This window comes from Diabrotica virgifera, chromosome 8 (genome assembly GCF_917563875.1).
Source record: "Diabrotica virgifera virgifera chromosome 8, PGI_DIABVI_V3a".
NCBI lineage: Eukaryota > Metazoa > Arthropoda > Insecta > Coleoptera > Chrysomelidae > Diabrotica > Diabrotica virgifera.
Genome location: NC_065450.1, coordinates 69,008,052 through 69,029,150, shown reverse-complemented (window position 1 = coordinate 69,029,150; position 21,099 = coordinate 69,008,052). Strand labels below are relative to the sequence as shown.

At 33.1% G+C, this 21,099-nt stretch overlaps 2 protein-coding genes across 2 annotated transcripts in view; one reads left to right on the top strand and one right to left on the bottom strand.

The window, feature by feature from the left end:
• Positions 1-3,459, bottom strand: part of LOC126889442 (DNA polymerase alpha catalytic subunit) — a 107,239-nt gene extending 103,780 nt beyond the window's left edge. Inside the window, exons 1-2 of the mRNA XM_050657750.1 lie at positions 3,347-3,459; positions 3,093-3,293 (exon numbers count right to left, since the gene is read on the bottom strand). Coding sequence (XP_050513707.1) covers positions 3,093-3,293; positions 3,347-3,359 — 214 coding nt within the window. The 5' untranslated portion in view covers positions 3,360-3,459. The remainder of the gene's footprint in view (positions 1-3,092; positions 3,294-3,346) is intronic.
• Positions 3,460-3,746: 287 nt separating this feature from the next.
• LOC126889446 (bublin coiled-coil protein) lies at positions 3,747-15,967 on the top strand. Its single transcript, XM_050657761.1, has 2 exons — positions 3,747-4,067; positions 14,743-15,967. Exons 1-2 carry the CDS (start codon positions 3,893-3,895, stop codon positions 14,937-14,939), a joined length of 372 nt encoding a protein of 123 aa, XP_050513718.1. The 5' UTR covers positions 3,747-3,892; the 3' UTR covers positions 14,940-15,967.
• Positions 15,968-21,099: the final 5,132 nt, after the last annotated feature.

The following is a 21,099-nucleotide window of genomic DNA, read 5'->3' as shown; positions in this document are numbered from 1 at the left end:
TGGTTAGTTATAATTACGCGAAAACAAAAAATAACCCCAACCCAATTTTTTTATAGTATGTTTATATATCATCCATTAATTATGTAATCCACAAAAATCGCAAAAATTTCATGATGAACACTGTCATTTTATCATTTTCGTGTCGTCCGGCGTAGACTGGCAATAGATTTGGTTACTTATAATTACGCGAAAACAAAAAATAACCCCACCCCAATTTTTTTATAGTATGTTTATATATCATCCATTAATTATATAATCCACAACAATCGCAAAAATTTCATGATGAACACCGTCATTTTATCATTTTCGTGCCGTCCGGCGTAGGCTGGCAAAAGATTAAGTTATTTATAATTACGTGAAAACAAAAAATAACCCCACCCCAATTTTTTTATATTATGTTTATATATCATCCATTAATTATGTAATCCACAAAAATCGCAAAAATTTCGTGATAACCACCGTCATTTTATCATTTTCGTGCCGTCCGGCGTAGGCTGGCAATAGATTTGGTTACATATAATTACGTGAAAACAAAAAATAACCCTACCCCAATTTTTTTATATCATGTTGATACATTATCGATTAATTTTATAATCCACAAAACTCGCAAAAATTTCGTGATGAACACGATAATTTCATCATTTTTGTGACGTGCTATACATGGGACTCACGTAGTAGAACTTTTTGGGGTTGAGGTTAATTTAGGGGGTGGTTTTAATGATATTTTAGTTGTAACACAAGTAACGAAGTATTTTTTATTGATTTTGTGAGGTAGTTTACGAGATTTTTCGAAATACAGTTTATTGCTGGAATCTATTGCTAACTTCACACAAGTAGATTCACTACAGGGTAGTGATGTTAGAAGAGAATATTCTCAAGAGAATATTCTCGGCCAGAAAATTCTCCCGAGGATATTCTTGGAAAAAAATTTTCTATATTTTCAAAAACCGAAACAAAAATAAAAACTAGATACGGGTCAAATTATTATAATTTAAAAAATATGTAGGTATATTGTTTTTGCCAATCCCATGAACCACTAGGAAGGGTGTTTACAGTGTCAATATTTATTGTTTTGGGGCAATATTAACGTGCAAATATTTAGAATGGTGTTCATTTAAGCAGAGAAGAACAAGTTGAGGAAACTGAGTTTGTAGATAATTTAGCAACTTTAAAATATGGTGATGAGTCGGCTGAAATAATGGCAGATTTGGCATTTTATCAGTCTAAGGAGGGATTTTTTGGAAAACCATATGTTGTAAAATCAAATGAAAAACTAGACTTAATCATATGGTGAAAAGGTACATGTTTCAGAACAAAATTAACTAAAATAGTAGTTGATATTATTAAGCATGCCTTCATCCAGTGCAGTGACTGAAAGAAGTTTCAGTACTTATGGTTTTTTTATCCACTCCTCTAAAAGAAACCGGCTCACTGCTGAACTGGCTCGTAAGGTAACTTTTATTGCTCACACTTTAAAATTGTTAGACGTAGACCAATCCATGACTGAGCTGGCCACTCGTGAAAAACAAAATCCCACAACTCATCAGTACATTGAAATGCAGATTGTAGATGACTAGGATGAGCTAATGATAGAAATAGATTTTGAATCTGAGGTCTCATCTTTTATCATACCATATCGATTTGTTGTTAAGAAGAAAATTTCATTTTTTATCAAAGAAATTTTGTGTTTTCTGTTGTTTTTGTATTTTTTTATATACAAAGGACCCTGTTGTTTCGTCTCATAATTTTGTATATAAGATCATGACTTTAAAACCCTATTTTTCATCTTCAACAATATTCTTAAGTGCGTCATGGGGTTCATTCTCAGAAAATTCTCCATATCGAGAATATTCTCCGATTTTTCATTCTCGAGAATTTTCCAACACTACTACAGGGCATATATGTCTCATAACACAATCAATGTAAGTTTATAAATATCTCTACATGCAGCGAAGGTGTTAAATGCAAACATAAATTAAATTTAGGTTGAACTTTAGAATTTGCCGAAAAACCGATATGGGTGATTCTCAACCGAAATATACTGAACAGTTCATATATTCTGTTAAGACTTTATATTTAAAAGATAACTTCTTATCAAGAATACACCAGTGGACTGAGTAAAACAGTATACCTATCTTGGAACAATAGTAAACTAACAATGGAATCACTCACAAGAAGTAAAATGTAGAATAGAGAAGCGAGGAGTGCATTCAATAGCATGGCCAAACTCTTGAAAAGCCACAACCTTAACCTGGAGATAAAAGTATATCTTACCAATATTATACTATGGAGTTGAATCCTGGACACTCACTGAAGCGATAGAGAAAAAACATGAAGCCTTTAAGATGTGGCTATACAGGCGAATTCTAAGGATATCATGGATGGACAAGATAACCAACGAGACCATATTATGAAGAACAGGGAAATAAAGAGAGGTGAAGAGGTGATGTATACCATTAAAAGGAGAAAGTTAGAATCATAGGCGTAACCAGGGGGGGTTTTGGGGGTTGTAACCCCCCCCCATTGGGATATACTTTGAGCTCTATACACTTAACACCATAGCCCTCAGAGACCTTCCAGTAGTTGTAACCCCCCCCCTTTTAGGTAGTTGTAACCCCCCCCCTTAGGATCATCCTGGTTACGCCTATGGTTAGAATATCTAGGACACATAATGAGAAACAGCACTAAACACAGATTACTGAAGGTAATCCTTCAAGGAAAAGTATTTGGAAAGCGAGGAATTGGGAGAAGAAGAATATCATGGTTAAAGAACCTGAGGAAATGGTTCTCCACAACAACAACTAATCTATTTAAAGCAGCATTTAATAAAATAATTATAGCCAGAATGATCGCCAATGTTCGAAATGAATAGGCACCAAAAGAAGAGAATATTTTTAAAGAACTAAATCTGTGTTTTCTGATTTTCATGTATGACATGCCAGGCTACTTGTGGGCAAAATTGTTAGGAAACTTACACTAGTTGAAATGGTGTAATGTATTAATTTCATGACAACGGCCGCAAAGGGTTAAATAATGGGAGGTTTGCGGAGACTATATATGGGTTATAATTTCAATAAAAAGTTTTAAATTACCATCATCCACAATCCAATCATCATCATATCTTGACAAAACCTCCTTGACATACTGTTTTTCTTCAACTACTTCATAAACATTATCTATTTCATCAACCTCATATTTATTTTTCAATCCTTTCTTTAACTGTTTGAATTTTTCAAAGGCCTTTGATTTGTAAGAAGTATCTCGAGATCGTCTATTGGATCGTGCCTCTTGCGCTAAAATCAAATTATTCAGTAATACAAATAATATATAATAAAATAATATTTACGAGAATCTTCCATATTTAAATTATCCAAAATGTATTTGATAGAGAATTACTAAAACCATAGAAAATAAAATCTCAAATTGGCGGGAATCTTTGTTTGTATATAACCTAAAATATATTAAACTTCTGTCATCGCTGTCACATGTCTGATAGCTACGTTGATCAGTTAATTGATTAATTGATTGTACAGTTAATTTTATTTTTTGTTTTTTTATAATTGTATGTTTATTTTAAATAGAAGAAAGTATATAACATTATTAAACGGAGTTTTCCTTCAAATTATGTATAATCCCTTAAATTTTCCCCCGTTAATCATCTATTCGTGTATACTTTTTTTTATATTTTTTAAAAAGAAACTATAAATTTTGAAATCGCAGATTGTCAATAAGAAGAAGAATTGTTTATGTGTAATGTCAAAATCATATGATTTTTGATCCAATTTTCTGCAATTTTCTCTGGGCGATCCTGATCCTGGTCCTGGAGTTATTTGAACATTGATAAGTTTATTTGAAAATGATAGAATATCAACAAATTTAAAGTATCAAGATTATGGGCGAGGAGGAAATCACACCAAATAATATCAAAGAAAATCAGAGTGAGAATATGAATGGGAATATAAATGGTCAAGAGGAAAATCCACCTCCAGAAGAAATGGATACAAATGGGGAAAATGATGTAAATGAAGATGATCTGGATGAAGACAATGATGACATGTCGCCTGAAGGTAATTTTTAAAATATCTAAGTTTCACTAGATGCGTCTTCTTAGCCTTCTATGCTCCATTTGTAGACATAGGCCTCTCTTGTTCCAGCTATTGTTTCTATGTCATCTACCAATCTCATCTGGGATCTTCCTCTTGTTCATCTACCTTCGAAAGGTTTCCAAAATTGTATTGTGGCATTCCAACCTTGGTCTTTTTGTCTAGCAGTGTGGCCTGCAAAGCTTTATTGGAGTTTGGCAATTTTTGCTGTGATATCTTTGACTTTTGCTTTTGATGTTACCCAGGCGTTCCCCTTTTTATCTGATAGTACTAGCATTGCTCTTTCCATTGTTCTTTCTGCTGTGGCTAGTTTATTCATATTGGCCTTGGTTAGGATCCATGTTTGACATCCATATGTCGATGGCTTAAAGCACACTTATTGTATGTCCACTTTTTTCCATTATTGAGTTATGCACTGTACCTTGATGACCTCCTAGCAGTCTATCATCCTGTATAGACATTGCATGTCCTTAAGGTGATACAGTAGCGATCAACAGGTAGCCAAAACGCGTTCCAAGATTGCGGTTGTAATTTTGAATATTTTTTCGAGATATTTGGCACACGTATTCGTAATATAATAAAGAATGGCGGTACAGAGCCCAATTTAAAAAATATATTAATATGTGTAAATTACTCTGTAATTAAATACAATATTAAAAAACGAGCCTGTACCGCCATTAAGAAGAACAAAAAAATACACTTTCTTCAAATAAACTTTTTTATCCAATGCCTAGATTTTGTGTCATTTTGGAACTACTAATGAAATAAAAAATTTTAGTAGTTCCAAAATGACACAAAATCTAGGCATCGGATAAAAAAGTTTATTTGAAGAAAGTGTATTTTTTTGTTCTTCTTAATGGCGGTACAGGCTCGTTTTTTTAATATTGTATTTAATTACAGAGTAGTTTCCACATATTAATATATTTTTCAAATTGGGCTCTGTACCGCCATTCTTTATTATATTACGAATATGTGTGCCAAATATCTCGAAAAAATATTCAAAATTACAGCCGCAATCTTGGAACGCGTTTTCGCTACCTGTTGATCGCTACTGTTTCCTCTTAAAGTATTTGGTGTGATATAAATGACATTTCAAAACTGTGAATTAAGCTCAAAAATGTATTATGAAGGGAACAATTGTTGTATGTCCATATACAATATCTGTGCTCTTAGCAATATCAAAAGACTAAGGGCAGAATATTATATGTCCAGGACTTGCAATAATTGTGCACCAAATAATGTGTCTATCAACAAGCTGGCTGGAACATAAGCACCTTGTGTGGTTTTGCGTTTTTGCGTGTGGTTTTGCGTTTTTGAGGTTATTGTTGAAAGTTTTCTTTTTTGGTGTCAAGTGAGTTTATTATCAACTATTTTCAATGGGAAATAAGCCACAATTTTACCAAAAAAATGATTTTATTAACGTTTCAAAGCCCAAATCGGGTTTCATTGTCAAAATACAAAATACTACTAAAATAAACAAAAATGTTGTTGCTAAGTAAAAAAATTTTTCTAATAATTTATTTAATCTGACTCATTTATATTGGCAATTCAGACGTATATTATAAGTAGAAGACTTTAGAATGATATCGCCAATATTTATGAGTTGCGTTCATGGGACGACTTTACTAAAAGATAGTTCATTCGATTACATGAAATCAATCCCAACTCAAGAATATCCGTCACAAAAAAATCATAGCATGTGATCTGTCAAATAGCTTCAAAACAACAAATGAGTTTATTGTTTATGTTTTATCAATAACACTAATGCAAAAACATCCTAGCAGTTATAAACGGTTGCAGTTAAAAAGAACAGAAGTTAGACTGCAGATAGAAAACTCTGATTCAAAGTTAAAATTATTCAAAGTGTTATTACTTACTGGAAGAAAATAACGAAAATCGAAGAGTATCTCTTAAGTTTTTCTGTAAGACTTTGAGCAGTAAGTTAAAGATCAAGAGATAAAATTCAGGAGCCTATGTAGGGACAGAAAAAAGAAAAGGCTGTAAGGCTCCTAATACTACAGATGCAAATATAATTGTTAAAGGTTAGGAACACATTGATTCCTTTCCTCGTATGGAAAGTCACCATTGTAGAAAAGACTTAAAGAAGTTTTACGTGTCTTGCGATTGTCTTTAACTCTATGAACAATTTGGCCAGGAGAATAATATACCCAAGTGTACTATAAATGTATACAGATCTCTTTTCAATAGCTAAGAATCTCCATTAAGTTTTTTTAAATCAAAAAAAGATTACTGTTCTCTGCAATAGTTATAAAAATGCTTCAGACAAGTCTGCCTTAGAAAATGACCTTCAGGGTCATAAAAAGGGAGAGAGAAACTGACTCTCTTAAAATGAAGGGTGATGATAAGAAACAGTCAATAGATGACAAAGGTGTAACATTTCGATATGTTTCATTTGACTTGCAGGCAGTTTTATCTATTCCCTATGCTGGTGATGCTCAAATCTACTACAGACCCAAACTTTCTGTCTATAACTTTACAATATTTGATTATTGTAATATAGCGACAGACATTGTTACATCTAGGACGAAACAAATGGAGGAAAAGAATTGTCTGAAATTGGATCCTGTTCTTAGTACTGTCAAACATGTAAGCACATTTTCCGATACTTGCAGGGGTCAGAATCGCAACAAAAATATGACAATTGAATATTACATGCTGTAAGTACAATACAACATCTAGATATGATTTATTTAAAATTCATCAAGCATAGTGATTTAACCCAGCCTGAGAGACTTGCTCACCCCTAGAGAATGACATTCTGGTGATACAATTCATTGATGCGAGGAGGATTAACTCCCCTAAGCAAGAATCACTCCACCCCACTTCAATGCTCCAGACCATCCACTTACCCCCCGATAGCATTCTGATGCGCTATAGGGGCTCTCAATCAGCAAAGTGCTTATCATATGGGAGTCTTGGGTACAGGGGCTCCCATATGAAATCCTACCCCGATCAATGCAGGCCAGCGTGAGGCGCTCTATTCCCGCTATCTCTAGGTTTAAAATTCATGGAAACTGGCCACTCGTATTTAGAAGCAGATTCAATTCATGCTACTAGCGACAGAGTGGCACAGAAAAACACAAATTAGTTTATTTCTACTACAAGATTTCTACCATTTGGATGTCTCAGCCATACCATTGATTAATAACTACATAGATACCTCACCTTAAGGTAAAACCGAATTCAGTGTTAAACTCCGCCCACTTACACCTCTTTGCCCCTCAAGTCTAAGTACTAACTGGCTGGACGGTGGCGACATTTATTGAAATTTTTGCCAAGATTGAAAAATAAATTTGAGTTGCTTGGCTGGCATAATAGACAACGATATTAGGGTAGTATTCAGAATTTTCACAAATAATTTTAACGCGATTGTAATCTCTATTTTGGAATTCCGATTTTACTTCAGATAAAACGCTAAAAATTGATTATTAAAAGTAGTGAAGAGGTTTCTTAAAAATTATTGTAATTATATTAATACACTACAAAAAAACAACAAAATAGAAAATACATAATAAAATTAGCAGTGATAATTCACATGTAAATTATTTTTTGTAATTTGTAAAAGAATGATATTTTCAGAACTAATGCGAAATAAACTATTTGAAGTTGATATACAGAATTTCTTTCCAGATCTAACCCATTCACTCCAGGTAAAATATTGCAAATCCTCCGAATTTTAAAGAATCCATTGGATTGGCATGGAATTTGGTATACATATATTCTTGATAAAATGACAGGAAATTTCCAACATATAAATAGTTGAGGGCCTTCTGCCTAGGAACAATAGGTAAAAGCTGATAAACGGACAGGATTAGAAAGTTTAAAACATCACTAATTAGATCATATTTCAAAACAAAGTAAATAAGTATATTTGAATGTTAATTCTTTTCAAACTAAGATTGTAAAATTAAAATTTTAGGAAAAAAAGATATTTATTATTTCTTGTTCTCAAGAAGTACTTTCATTATTGACAATATCGAAACATTTTATTATTAAAAGTCGATGAACCACGTTCATATTTATATAAAAGTGCTTTAAAAATGAAGGTATATTACTCTTGAGAAGAATTAATATTTTTTAACCAACTTGGTATACGACTCATAATATTTGACATCTGATTCTTTCATTTTGAGTTTTAGGACATGCAAGTTTTTATCAATAATACATTTTTCCCTAAACTGAATAAAAAAGTTTTCCATATGATTCCAAGGTTTTAAGACATACTTATATTGTTTTCCTGATATTATAAAATACTTGTTAATATCTACTGTATATATAAACTAAAGCTAATAGTCTAGTTTAACATCCAGTTGAGTCCACGATTATTTACCGGTGCGTCATTAATACCTGACGAGATAAAACACATACTTTTTATCTAGCATCATTCTCTTCCACGCATGAAACTAAAGACAAACCAGCTACCGCCTGTTATTAAGTTAAAAGACATGTTATTTTTATGAACGCACTAGACTAACTCTATTGCACACAATAGAGAAAAAATTTTCTAAAGGATTTTGGTTCAGAAAAGATGTTAAAAGATATGACACATTATATTTTTGAAGTTCCTCCCACAAACATAAAACTGACAATATGGTCCACTGAAAGTCGTGTAGACAGTGAATATTATTTCTCTCTTTCTGATTTTCAAAAACTTTAATTTTTTAAAAATATTCTAAACCTGCTTTCAAGTTTTCAGTTGACTTGCTTAAAGTTGACATTGGCTTTCTGTTTGGATTACTATCACTACAATATTTGCTGTTGACCATCAAAAATATTATTTATAATATTTAAAAATTCGGCAGTAAGAGAAGCCGTTTTGGTGTGTAACTGTTCTACACATATTGCTGTTGATATTGCTGAGGCAATTGAGTTGGAAAAAATTTGCGCTGCTAATTTTACACGCATTTTTTGAAAATTATTAGGGTTTAAATGAACGTTTGTTATTTTCACCATGCATCGTGCTCTCACACTGGTTCTATCGATGTTGTATGTGTATTCAATATCTTGCCACGATATTTGTTTAGAATCGGCAAAAAACGTCTACTTTTTGTTAAGAAAATTATTTCTTAGACTTTTTAATAAGTGGGGTGTATCGAACACAGTGAAAATCCTCTGATTTCCTATTTCTATTGCAGGCTGATCCTTACATGCGCCTAACAGCTTAAATAAAGCTCTATTATTAGATGCTTGATCACACAACACTTTTGGTATATACCCAATATTTTGTAATTTTGAAACAACTTCAACTACAATTAGTCCTGTCGCCAGGGGGGGTACAACGGCCTCGTTAATTCAGATGGACTTACCCAAGTTTTTTTTATGTATTTTGACCCGTAGAAAACGAATTTTTTGGGTAACAGTTGATCCGGATGTCGATAAGATTGTTATAGACCAAGAACTTGAGGAATCAAATAACAGCGATTTTTGGCAAAACAAAACAATATTTTGTATTTTTTGGGTCATTTTAAGCAAAAAATATTTCTACAAGTTTTTTAGTAGGATGCAGAGTTTTCGAGATAAACGCGGTTGAACTTTCAAAAAATCGAAAAACTGCAATTTTTAAACCCGAATAACTTTTGATTAAAAAATAAAATAGCAATTCTGCTAAGCGCCTTTGAAAGTTCAAGTCAAATTATGTCGGTTTTGATTATTTGCATTGCTAAAAATTTATTGTATTATTGTTAAACAAAGCTACAAACAACTAGTGCGTGAGTGATGTTTCTATGATTTCTCATTTAAAATCGAACGAGTAGGTAGAATAGGTACTAGTGCAATCAAGACTATTTCTACGTTACATGCGTTAAAACGCATGTAAAAGCACGGGAAACCCTACGTGTTTATAGCTTTGTTAAACAATAAAAAAATAAATTTTTACCAATGCAAATAATCAAAACCGATATAATTTGACTTAAACTTTCAAATACGGTAAGCAGACTTGCTATTTTATTTTTTAATCAAAAGTTATTCGGGTTCAAAAATTGCAGTTTTTCGATTTTTTTAAAGTTCAACCGCGTTTATCTCGAAAACTGTGCATCCTACGAAAAAACTTGTAGAAATATTTTTTACTTAAAATGGCCCAAAAAATACAAAATATTGTTTTGTTTTGCCAAAAATCGCTGTTATTTGATTCCTCAAGTTCTTGGTCTATAACAATCTTATCGACATCCGGATCAACTGTTACCCAAAAAATTCGTGTTCTACGGGTCAAAATACATAAAAAAACCTTGAGTAAGTCCATCTGAATTAACGAGGCCGTTGTACCCCCCCTGGCGACAGGACTAAATGTTTTTTAAGTTGTCGCTATGTATTGGACCACCTGTAGCAAGCCGCGTAGCCTTATGTAGCAAGCCGCGCATCATGAAAACCAGACCTGTGTTGGCAAGTTTGTTTGTTCTTCCTAAAGCACCTAAATCTTGAAACCCTTCTATAATGTCATCTAATTTATTGTACTCCAATTGTTTTTTCAAAGAAATTTCATCAAACATTAACACACAAATTTTTTTACCACTCATCCATTGTCTCTGCTTTTTTCTTCAACTTGTCAATTAAGGAAGTGTTTAAACCAGTTCTTAATTTTATGACACGCAACCAAGTTTGAATTGTTTTTACTGAAGGTAATATAAAGTTAAGAGATCTAATTAAAAATTTTTAACAACTGAGAGACTTATAATAAATGGCCAGAGGTAAATCCTTTTCATTGTGACTCCATTGTGAACGAGTTTTGTGTGAAAACTGCATATTAACAAAAGTGTGCACGTATTTGCTTTTATTTTCTAACAGTACCTGTATCATGAATTTGGTTGCCGATTTTCTGTTTTTTGTTGTTCTTCTACAACGCTGACTGTTCTTCTGACGGCACTTCTTCTTTAAAGCAAATTGTTGATACTCCAATTTTTTTACCTTCTCCGTCAATTCAGTTTCAAGTTTTGTGGGCAAATTAATATCAAAACTGGAAATATCACTGAGACTACTACTTGATCTCTTAGGCGATGGAGTTGACCTAACCATACAATCGCCACTTGTAGATCTTTTACCTTTCGTACCGCAATAAACGTATGTAGAGCATAATACTGGGGTGGGGTATCACCTAAAATAGGTAATCATTGAAATGTATGTGTAATTTTAATTAAAGCAAAACAAGCATCTCCGTTATTTCTGTAGTGATACTAACAACGCATTCATATTTAAAAAAAAATCTCTTTTGGTTTAATTGTATAAAAAATATATAAATCACTCAATACCAACTGATTTTATATAAAATATATTTTAATAGTATTATTCTCATTGACAAAGCGCATTAGGCAAACATAAAAATATTTCCAAAGTTGAGTACTCACCTAAATCAGTTGCTAACTGTGCATATTTTAGAGGAACAGCATTTTTCCTTAATAACTTTCTTTGGCCACTTTGGTAAATATGCTCCACTGCAAAATGATGCTGGCAAATTACCCTCTGTTTCAGGTCACTGATATCCATCAATATATGTAATATCAATATTTTCGCAGTTTTTTTGCCAAATTTTTGTGCGCTCTACGTGTTTCAGGGAAATTTAAAGAAAGATATATTATTTGTACCATCGTTTCTTTCAAAACATCCCGCGTAAACACACTTATGCGTTACAGAGGCAATTTTGTCTAAAATGTGAGTTCTTTTTTTTATAAAATTCCGCTATAACTTGTCACAACACCTGCCTGTCACAGATAATACACCTATAGGGTAAGTTCGGCCCTGACACTACTCCTACCTCCTCGCAAGTCAGAGAGAGAATGAGAAATCTCGATACGGTTTTCGAGTAGCGCCATCTAGTTGTTGATACTTTCGGTTACCAAGAGGTGAGCTATCTATGGGTGTGTTTATAATCAATGGCCATACCAAGGGTACAAGAAAATCACCTACCTGGGAAGAAGCCTCTACCTACCTGGGAAGATTGAAAAAAATATACTCTAAGCAACTGCCAATATCCATGGCCAAGAAAAAAGATTTATTATACTTGTGTAATGTTTGAGTTATACCCAAAGACTACAAAGGCGCGATAGATTCTCTACCGACCAAAGGCAATTTGCAGGATATAGTTCCAATAGAATGTGCTTCTTAAAGTGAAATAGATACATTTATGTTCTATTTTTTACATACAACGTCCAATAATTAAATCAAAATCATGATGTACACTTATGTCCATACTTTTATTGCCAGCCATTGTATGTCCATACTTTTTTTTAAAGGCTACTTTAATTTTTTTTGTGAGGAAAGGTATTTATTTTTATTACTCATTTCAATGTTTATTTAATGACGTATCATAAAAAAAATTACTTAAAGTTTAATATTTAAGGTAACGCTGTTCTACAAGAGCTTAAACATTCAAAATCGATTTTCTCAAAAAGTACATTCACGGACAGACAATAAGTGTGATTTAAGCCATGCTCTTTCTGTTGTGGCTAATTTATTCATATTTTCCTTGGTTAGGATCCAGGTTTGACATCCATATGTCATGATAGGAAGGATGCACTGATTGAACACTCTGCTCCTCAAGTATTGAGGTATTTTGTACTTCTTAAGTATCCAACTAAGTTTATCAAATCCTGCCCATGCCAGTCTTGCTCTTCTAGTGATTACTACATTTTGGTTCTCTTTGTCAAATTTCAGAATTTGGCCTACAGTAGGTTCGCTTTCAAGATGCAGTAGAAGTAAACAAACCAACAGGGCCCCCGCTACCATATGTGCAAAGTGTGCAATGCATACGGGCGCCATCCTTTAGGGGCGCCAAAACCGAGGGTCAAAAATTGCAAAAATATTTACAAAAAAATCAAAAAGCAAAGATTAATTTTAAAATAAAAGTTGAGAAATTAAATAGTTCAGTTTTACTTTGTTTAAATGACATTATTAGTCAGAATGACCCAAATTATCTAAAAAAAATTGTTCGAAATGAAAATTTGTTTTTGTGAATTTGTTTAAAAAAATTGTTTAACCTTCGGATGACCAAGCGGGGGAAATTTGGACCCCAGCGTATGTTTTTCTTTGATAAATTCAAAAGTATTTTCAATTTTTAACTCATTATTTTTTAAATTGAATTGAAACAGACTGTATGACTTGTACACACTTCTAAATAGGTCAAACCGGCAAACAGGTGTATGTTCTCAAAGAAATTGAAAGTGTGTAAAAATTTTTTTTAATAATCAGCTAAGTACTTTCAACACATAACGTGATGATGGCACGTTATGTGTTGAAAGTACTTAGCTGATTATTAAAAAATTTTTTTACACACTTTCAATTTCTTTGAGAACATACATTTGTTTGCCGGTTTGACCCATTATTTTTTATTTGACTTTAATATTCTAGATATCCTCATATTTTGAAATAAAAAAAATTCCCTATATTTTACGAATAAAAAATATATTCTGAAGTTGATGTTTAGTAAAATACCGTCTATTATGTGTAATTCCAAGTAGTTTTACGCTAATGACGTCGACTTTGCAAAGTAACAAGACACTTACTCAACATACACACTACACATGACACTAATACTGAATGTTGTGACTAGCTGAATGTTGTGACATACACTTGGTCATCCGTGTAACAAAAAAAGGTTGGTCATCGGAAGGTTAAACAATTCTTCGATCACGGCACAGCCTGGCACCCTGTGTATTTGTTATAAGGACCTCTTTTTGAGTAAGTTTGTGCAAAATACAGAATCGGAATAATTTCGCTAACGGGGGCGACGATAGAATCCCATCTAAATGGACAAAATTTGAAAATCACGATCACGTTACTCTGGGTTCGTGATCCTCAAAAAGGTGGGATGTTGTGAGAAAAAATGTTCTCGGGTTAAGTTTAAACCCTCTAAGTGTGACAAGATGGTTCAGCAGAATTGATTCAATAAAACCCCTTAGACTTTCTTCAATTAAGGTTTGCTATGGTGTTGCAATGGTGTTATTTCTTCCTTTTTGCTTTATTTCAAACACCTACCTACCTTCCTTCAAAAACATAAATAAAGAAGCATTATCAAAATGCCTTAAGGGGCGCCAAAATCCTTTTTTGCACACAGGCGCCAGTAGTTCTTACGGGGGCCCTGCAAACCAAGACACGTTAAATGCCACTAGGAGCACTCCCGAATCATAATTTACAATGTATAAACTTTGGAAATCATGATTTGGGATTCACAATGGATATATACAATGGATGGACATTTAACTTGTCTTGGTTTGTTTATTTTTACTGCATCTTGAAAGCGAACTTAGTGTAGATACTTAAATTTCATGGACTTGTTCCATCTCACCGCCATTTATAGTTATACATTTGGAGTCATATGTGCTTGTCGTTGTTTTTGTTTTTGTTATATTCATTTTTAGGCCAACGTATTGTGAGCTGTCTGCGAGCTCCTCCATCATAATTTGTAGTTCCTCGAATGTGCTCGCTGTGGCAAACTTTATTGCTATATCTTTTTTGGGGTCAGAAAATTGACATTCTAAGCAAAATTCAGCTTGTTATTCTCATTTTGAGAGATCAAATGACTGACGACTGAACTTATTTTTTTTTTTAATTAAAGTTTACAATTATTGCTTTAAAATTCTAATGACTCATGGGATACTAAAGATAATTCAAAGAATTTTTATTTTTTCAGAGTTTGCTGCACTTGATCACCAGTTAGATGCCTTAAATTCTGCTTTAGATGACATAGAACAGAAAAATGATAATATACATTCGCAGTTACTAGAACTACTCCATGCTAACAGGGAAATCCGGACTCAATTACAGCAAGATAAAGCTAGCACAGATAACAGAGAAGACGTAAATAAAACAAATGAACCAAAAGCATGAAATGTAGCATTCCGGTAATTATCTGACATTAGATATTATTCATTTGATGCATTTTGTTGTCTTTTCAGTATATTCTAGTGAAGAGGAAAACCAGTATTAAAAAAATTTTCAATTATTTTAACTATCAGTTATAAAAATAGGCTATATTGTTGATTTACTACATTTTGTCTTACCTTTATGATGATACATAGATTAGTCATCAGCTAATATATTTTTGTTTCAATTTTTTTTTTTCAATTTTTTTAATGTTTGACATTGTTGGGGTGGATTTTCCCTATTCCCCCTCCCCTAGATCCACCACTGATTAGTACTATGTGCAAACTAGTACACTTCTAAAGTAACTTAATTTTCCTTAAATAAATATTTAAAACATGACTATAATTATTATAAACTTACATAGTATCATTAAAATTCAAAACTTGTTTATCAAATAAAGCAATATGTACCTATACTGTGTTTCAAACGTTAAAAGTAGTATGGTTGTATATTGCAAGCGGGTTTGCCATTCTATAAATTATCATAAATAATCCTCTACAAGTACCTGCCTAATACTACCTTTCACGGACGCTGCCATAAAGAGTGGCACCGTCGTCAAGAAAATTCTCATTTAGTTTGCATGGCCCCATCCTTTAAATACTGCATCGCATGTCTGAAATGCTGTAGGTACTGTATAGGTATAAGATTCCGTTAAGAGCCATAGGTGTTTTATTGCATATTTTTTTTATTCTGGTAATTTTTAACCTTTTGTCACTGTATTGAGCAATTTTTCAATATAGTATAAAAAATAATTTTTGATAAAATCGAACTTTAAAGTTACAACTTAAAAAAACTGTTATAATACTAATAGTCTATATTTTTTCATAATTATTGGATGCCAGATGATTACCAAATATATTAAGTGATTTAAATGTTTTCTAAAAACACCAGTATTGTTTGGTTTGTATAGAATATTTTTAGTTAAAATAGAAATAATATCTAATATATATTTGTAGTTGATTCTATCTGTAAATAAAGAGATTTGATCCTTTTACTAGTCTTTTAAGATTTTCTATTTCTACCTGTTTTGTTCTAGTCTAGTTGTAATCTTGTTGCAATAGATGGGTATCAAAACATGCCACTTATAAAATAAAGCCAGTAGCAAGTTTTTGATAAAATTGAAAATCATTGATGAAATCTGTCAATGATATTCAAGTAGAAAAATCATTTTAATATTTATACACCTACATCAAGATTAGTGTTAGAAAATTCTCTAGAACAAAGAAATTAAAAATGTTCTCGATAATTTTCTGAAAAGGACCTATCAAAATCCAAGATTTTATTGAATATTAACTAAAACACCATTAAGTCTGGCTAATTGGCTCTGCCAAAGCCATTTTTCAATAAAAAAAAAAAGAAAAAAAACACAATATAATAATTTATTATCCATCTTTGTGGACAAATCAAAAAATGAAATATTCTCATTTTCTCAAAAGAATAAAAAATAAAATAAAAACATAAACAAAATTAAGTTGAAAAATATTTATTTGAGTCAGAAAAAATTTGAAGATCACTATTTTCATCCACTGACGACTCTGATCCATCGTCATAAACAGATTTCAATTCTGTTCTCACTGCTTCTATTTCTTCAAGACCCTCTTCGACTGGTAGTGCAAAATAGATGGGGCCTCTTCTTCATTCTTGGACATTACTGATACCTGGTTTTAACGTGAAATTCACACTGGGATTGCAGTGCGGTTAAGATAGGAATGCGCATTCAGTGTTGCCACAGTTCCTGTGCGACGCTCTTGAGAGAGCAATCAACAACTGACGAAGACCGACAACCCTGTGCGTTTATTCCCCATTAGAAATGTATTGCCCTATCTTAGCCTTACTGCATTCTCGGTGTGAATGTCTCATTAGGCCAATAGTTTTAATCTTTTTTTTTTATCGTTTTGAACTTATACTTCTTTAGGCACGAGGGTGAATTTTTACATTCCCTCGCGCATGCGCACACCGACAGTATGGTATTAGTCGCTACATGTTTTAAGTTATGTAGCGCAAATAAGGTGTGCGGGAAAAGAATATATTATTAGTGTTTTTAGTAAATATATTATAATTTTTATGTCTGTGGATTTGTCTTCCTCCTAATAAGTATTATTCAAAATGTTTATTTTCAATTTATGTATCTGTCACCGTGATTGTAATTATGTCCTAGAAATGATCGACTGAATACAAAAGCGGTGGTAGCTGATCGGTAGAGCATTCGCCTAGGGATCGAGAGGTTCCCTGTTCGAATCCGGACGAAGTCATATCCCTTTTTTTAATTTTTGGTATTCTTTTTGTTCTTTCTAAAATTAGTTTAATATTTAAATACAATACAAAAAAACTGTTTAAAATAGATAGGTATATTGATTTCGTTGAAATCATAATATGAAGTTAGATTATATTATAATAGAAGTATAACATCTTACGTGGGTACAAAGTACACACACATTTTTTTTTATCTTCTTCTTCAAGTGCCCAGTCCGTTGCGAACGTTGGCTATTAACATAGCAATTCTGATCTTGTTTGCGGCACTTTGGAATAGTTCGACTGATGTGAGCCCGAACCACTTCCACAGATTTTGAAGCAACGAGCGTCTTCTCTTGCCTGGCCCTCGCTAACTGTATATTTTCCCCTGGATAATCAATTGCAGTAGACGGTACTTATCGTGTCTTAATATGTGGCCTATATATTCAAGTTTTCTTTGTTTAATTGTGCTCACGATTTATTTCTCTTTTCCAATTCCGTGGATTACCTATCTCTATTTTGGTGACATGTGCGGTCCAGGATATACAAAGAATGCGTCGGTACACCTACATTTCGAATCTTCTAGTTTTTCATGAGCGTCTCTGTCAGCATCCAGGCCATATAGTAAGATCGGAAAAATGTAGCATTTAACTAGACGTAGGGGGAAGAGACAAATCCTTGCATATGAGGAGCTTTTTCATATTGTTAAATGCTGCTCTAGCTAGTTCTATCCTCGCCTTAATTTCTGTGTCTTGGTCCCATTTTGCATTTACGTTGGTGCCAAGGTATACATAAGATTCTACATGGTCAAATAGCAGTTAAATAGTATATTGTTTATCCATAACTGTCAAGCAGGTTGTTGCTTTTTGCTTATCAGCATCCATTTTGTCTTCTTGAATTTGAGGCTCAGGCCGTATTCCTCATTAACTAAATTAACCCTTTCCATTGCCTGTCGTAATTAATCTATGCTACTGGCAAGGATCACAGTGTCATCGGCATATCTTTTTATTTATACGACCATGAATTATTTAAGAATAATTATTTAAGAACACAGCTTATAATATTGTTCAGTATTCACTGCAATCTTTAGCGCTTGTATTTTTAAAGGTAGCACAAAAGAATGAGAGTAACAATTATTATTCTAAGATTTCATCATTCATGCATTTTAAGATTTCTATTACAAAGAAATACATCTACAAACACCTAAGAGTGGAAACTAAGGCCCGAATATATGTCAGTTATTAGGCCAGTTATGACTTACACGGCCGAAACAAGACCAGATACAAGCAAAACACAAAGACATCTTGAGACCAACGAAATGAAGATCTTAAAATGAGGATTGCTGGAAAAGGACTACAGGACAGGGTAAGAAGTGAGGAAATCAGACGTATATGTGGGTAGACAATATAAATACCTGAGTAAAGAACGGAAAGAAGAGTGGACTCAACACATAAGCAGGATGTCTGAATCACGGATAGGATGAATAGCCGGGGACCGTTAGGCAGAAGAATTATAGGACGCCCAAGGAAAAGATGGAATGACAATTTAGGGACAGAATGAAAGGCACCGTTGAAGAAAAACAGGCAGTAATGCCTATATAAAAGAAGAAGAAAAAGCTTTCTATTGAGATTTGGTCTGGACCGATTACTTTTTAGTCCAGAAAGCCACTGCGCATCTGCTAGGAAAAATATTCCGATTCGGATTTTTTGCACAATCTTACTCAAAAAGACTTTTAACAAATTTGCATGTTGCCAGGACCAAAAGTGGGTCAGAAATTTTTTAAACTTTTTTTTTGCATGGAACAAAGTTTTTTTAGGTTTTTTGGATCATTCCAAACAGAAAGGGTCTTTAGTGACATTTCTCTAAAGTTGATAGTTTTTGACATATAAGCGATTAAAAATTGAAAAATTGCGAAATCGGCCATTTTTAACCCTCAAAAACTATGTGAAAAACTGAAATTTTGAATGTTGCCAAGGTGGATAGATATTCTTTAAACATCGGTTGATCAAATCCCGTAGAGTTTTTTGCAATACAGTATTGAAAACTCCTTTGTTTTTTAATTGCTAATCAAGCGTGCGCGACACTATTTTCCACCGACAGTGTGGTGCAAATGAAAGGAATAAATTCGTTATTTCGTAAACCGGAGACTTTAAGGAAAAATCCAGAAACAGGTCGATTTTTATTTTTAAGTTATGATATTGTGGCATATATGGTATAGTAGTGACGTCATCCATCTGGTCGTGATGACTTAATCGATGATTTTTTTTTAATGAGAATAGGGGTCGTGTGCTAGCTCATTTGAAAGGTTTCTTAATTCTCTATTCAGTAATATAAACATTTATATAATTATTTATACAGGGGGGTGTCCTTTTACTTCTATTTTTGTCAAATAATTTAATTTAATAAAAAAATTTTGGACACCCTGTATAAATAATTATGTAAATGTTTACATTAGTGAATAGAGAATTGAAGAACCTTTCAAATGAGCTACCACACGACCCCTATTCTCATTTAAAAAATCATCGATTACGTCATCACGCCCAGACGGATGACGTCACTATAGTATACCATATATGCCACAATATCATAACTTAAAAATAAAAATCGACCTGTTTCGGGTTTTTTCCTTAAAGTCGCCGGTTTACGAAATAACGAATTTATTCCTTTCATTTCCACCATACTGTATACCAGCGGTGCTCAAAGAGTCGATCGCGATCGACCTGTCGATCGCCAAAGTTTTTGAAGTCGATCGCGGAGCTGCAAGCAGTTCATAGCGAGTTTGAAAGACGCTTCGCTGATTACAAAAAGTGACAGATATTGCAACATTCTTGTCTAATCCATTTTCTTGTGAATACGTGGAACAATTTGTCATTGAAGTATCCATTAGTCTCAATTCGGAGATCATTTCCGTCCAAAATGAGGTACTGAAAATAATTTCGGATATACACCTTAAGTTCAGAGCGACCGATACATTTTGATCTTTCATAAACCGTCTGACAAATATCCATCTTTGAGGCAAGTATCTCTGCAGCTCACAGCATTCTTTGCATCAACGTACTTGTAGGTATGAGTCTCTATTTTCCCAAATGTAGGTAGTGAAATTAAAGTATCGTAATCGGCTAACTGACGAACATCTCTCATCATGCTTGCGTTTGGCCCTCGCCTCGGTAATTACATACTATCATATGAAAAACTCGTGGACGATATATGCTGTGCCATGCATCAACATTCAAATAAAATAAATTAAGATGAAAAACATGACTTTAAAATTACAACTCTCTGAAGTTACAACTTTTTATCAAATAGAAATGTGCAATGAAGTTTTTTCTTTTACAATTTTTTTTTACTAGCAGTCGATCGCTGGACGCTTCCAGTTTATGTGGTAGATCCCACGCAGTATAAGTCTGAGCACCACTGCTGTATACACATGCAACGGTGGAAAATAAGTGTCGCGCACGCGTGATTAGAAATTAAAAAACAAGAGAGTTTTGAATACTGTATTGCAAAAAACTCTTCGGGATTTCATCAATCGATGTTTAAAGAATATCTACCTACCTTGGCAACATTCAAATTTTAAGTTTTTCACAAAGTTTTTGAAGGTTAAAAAAGGCCGATTTCGCAATTTTTAATCACTTATATGTCAAAAACTATCAACTTTAGAGAAAAGTCATTAAAGACCTTTTCTGTTTGGAATGATCCAAAAACCCTAAAAAAACTTTGTTCCGTGCAAAAAAATAATTTTAGGAAAAAAACAAAAAGAAAACGTTTAAAAAATTTTTGACCCACTTTTGGTCCTAGCAACATGCAAATTTGTTAAAAGGGGTCCTTTTTGAGTAAGATTGTGCAAAAAATCCGAATCGGAATATTTTTCCTAGCGGATGCGCAGTGGCTT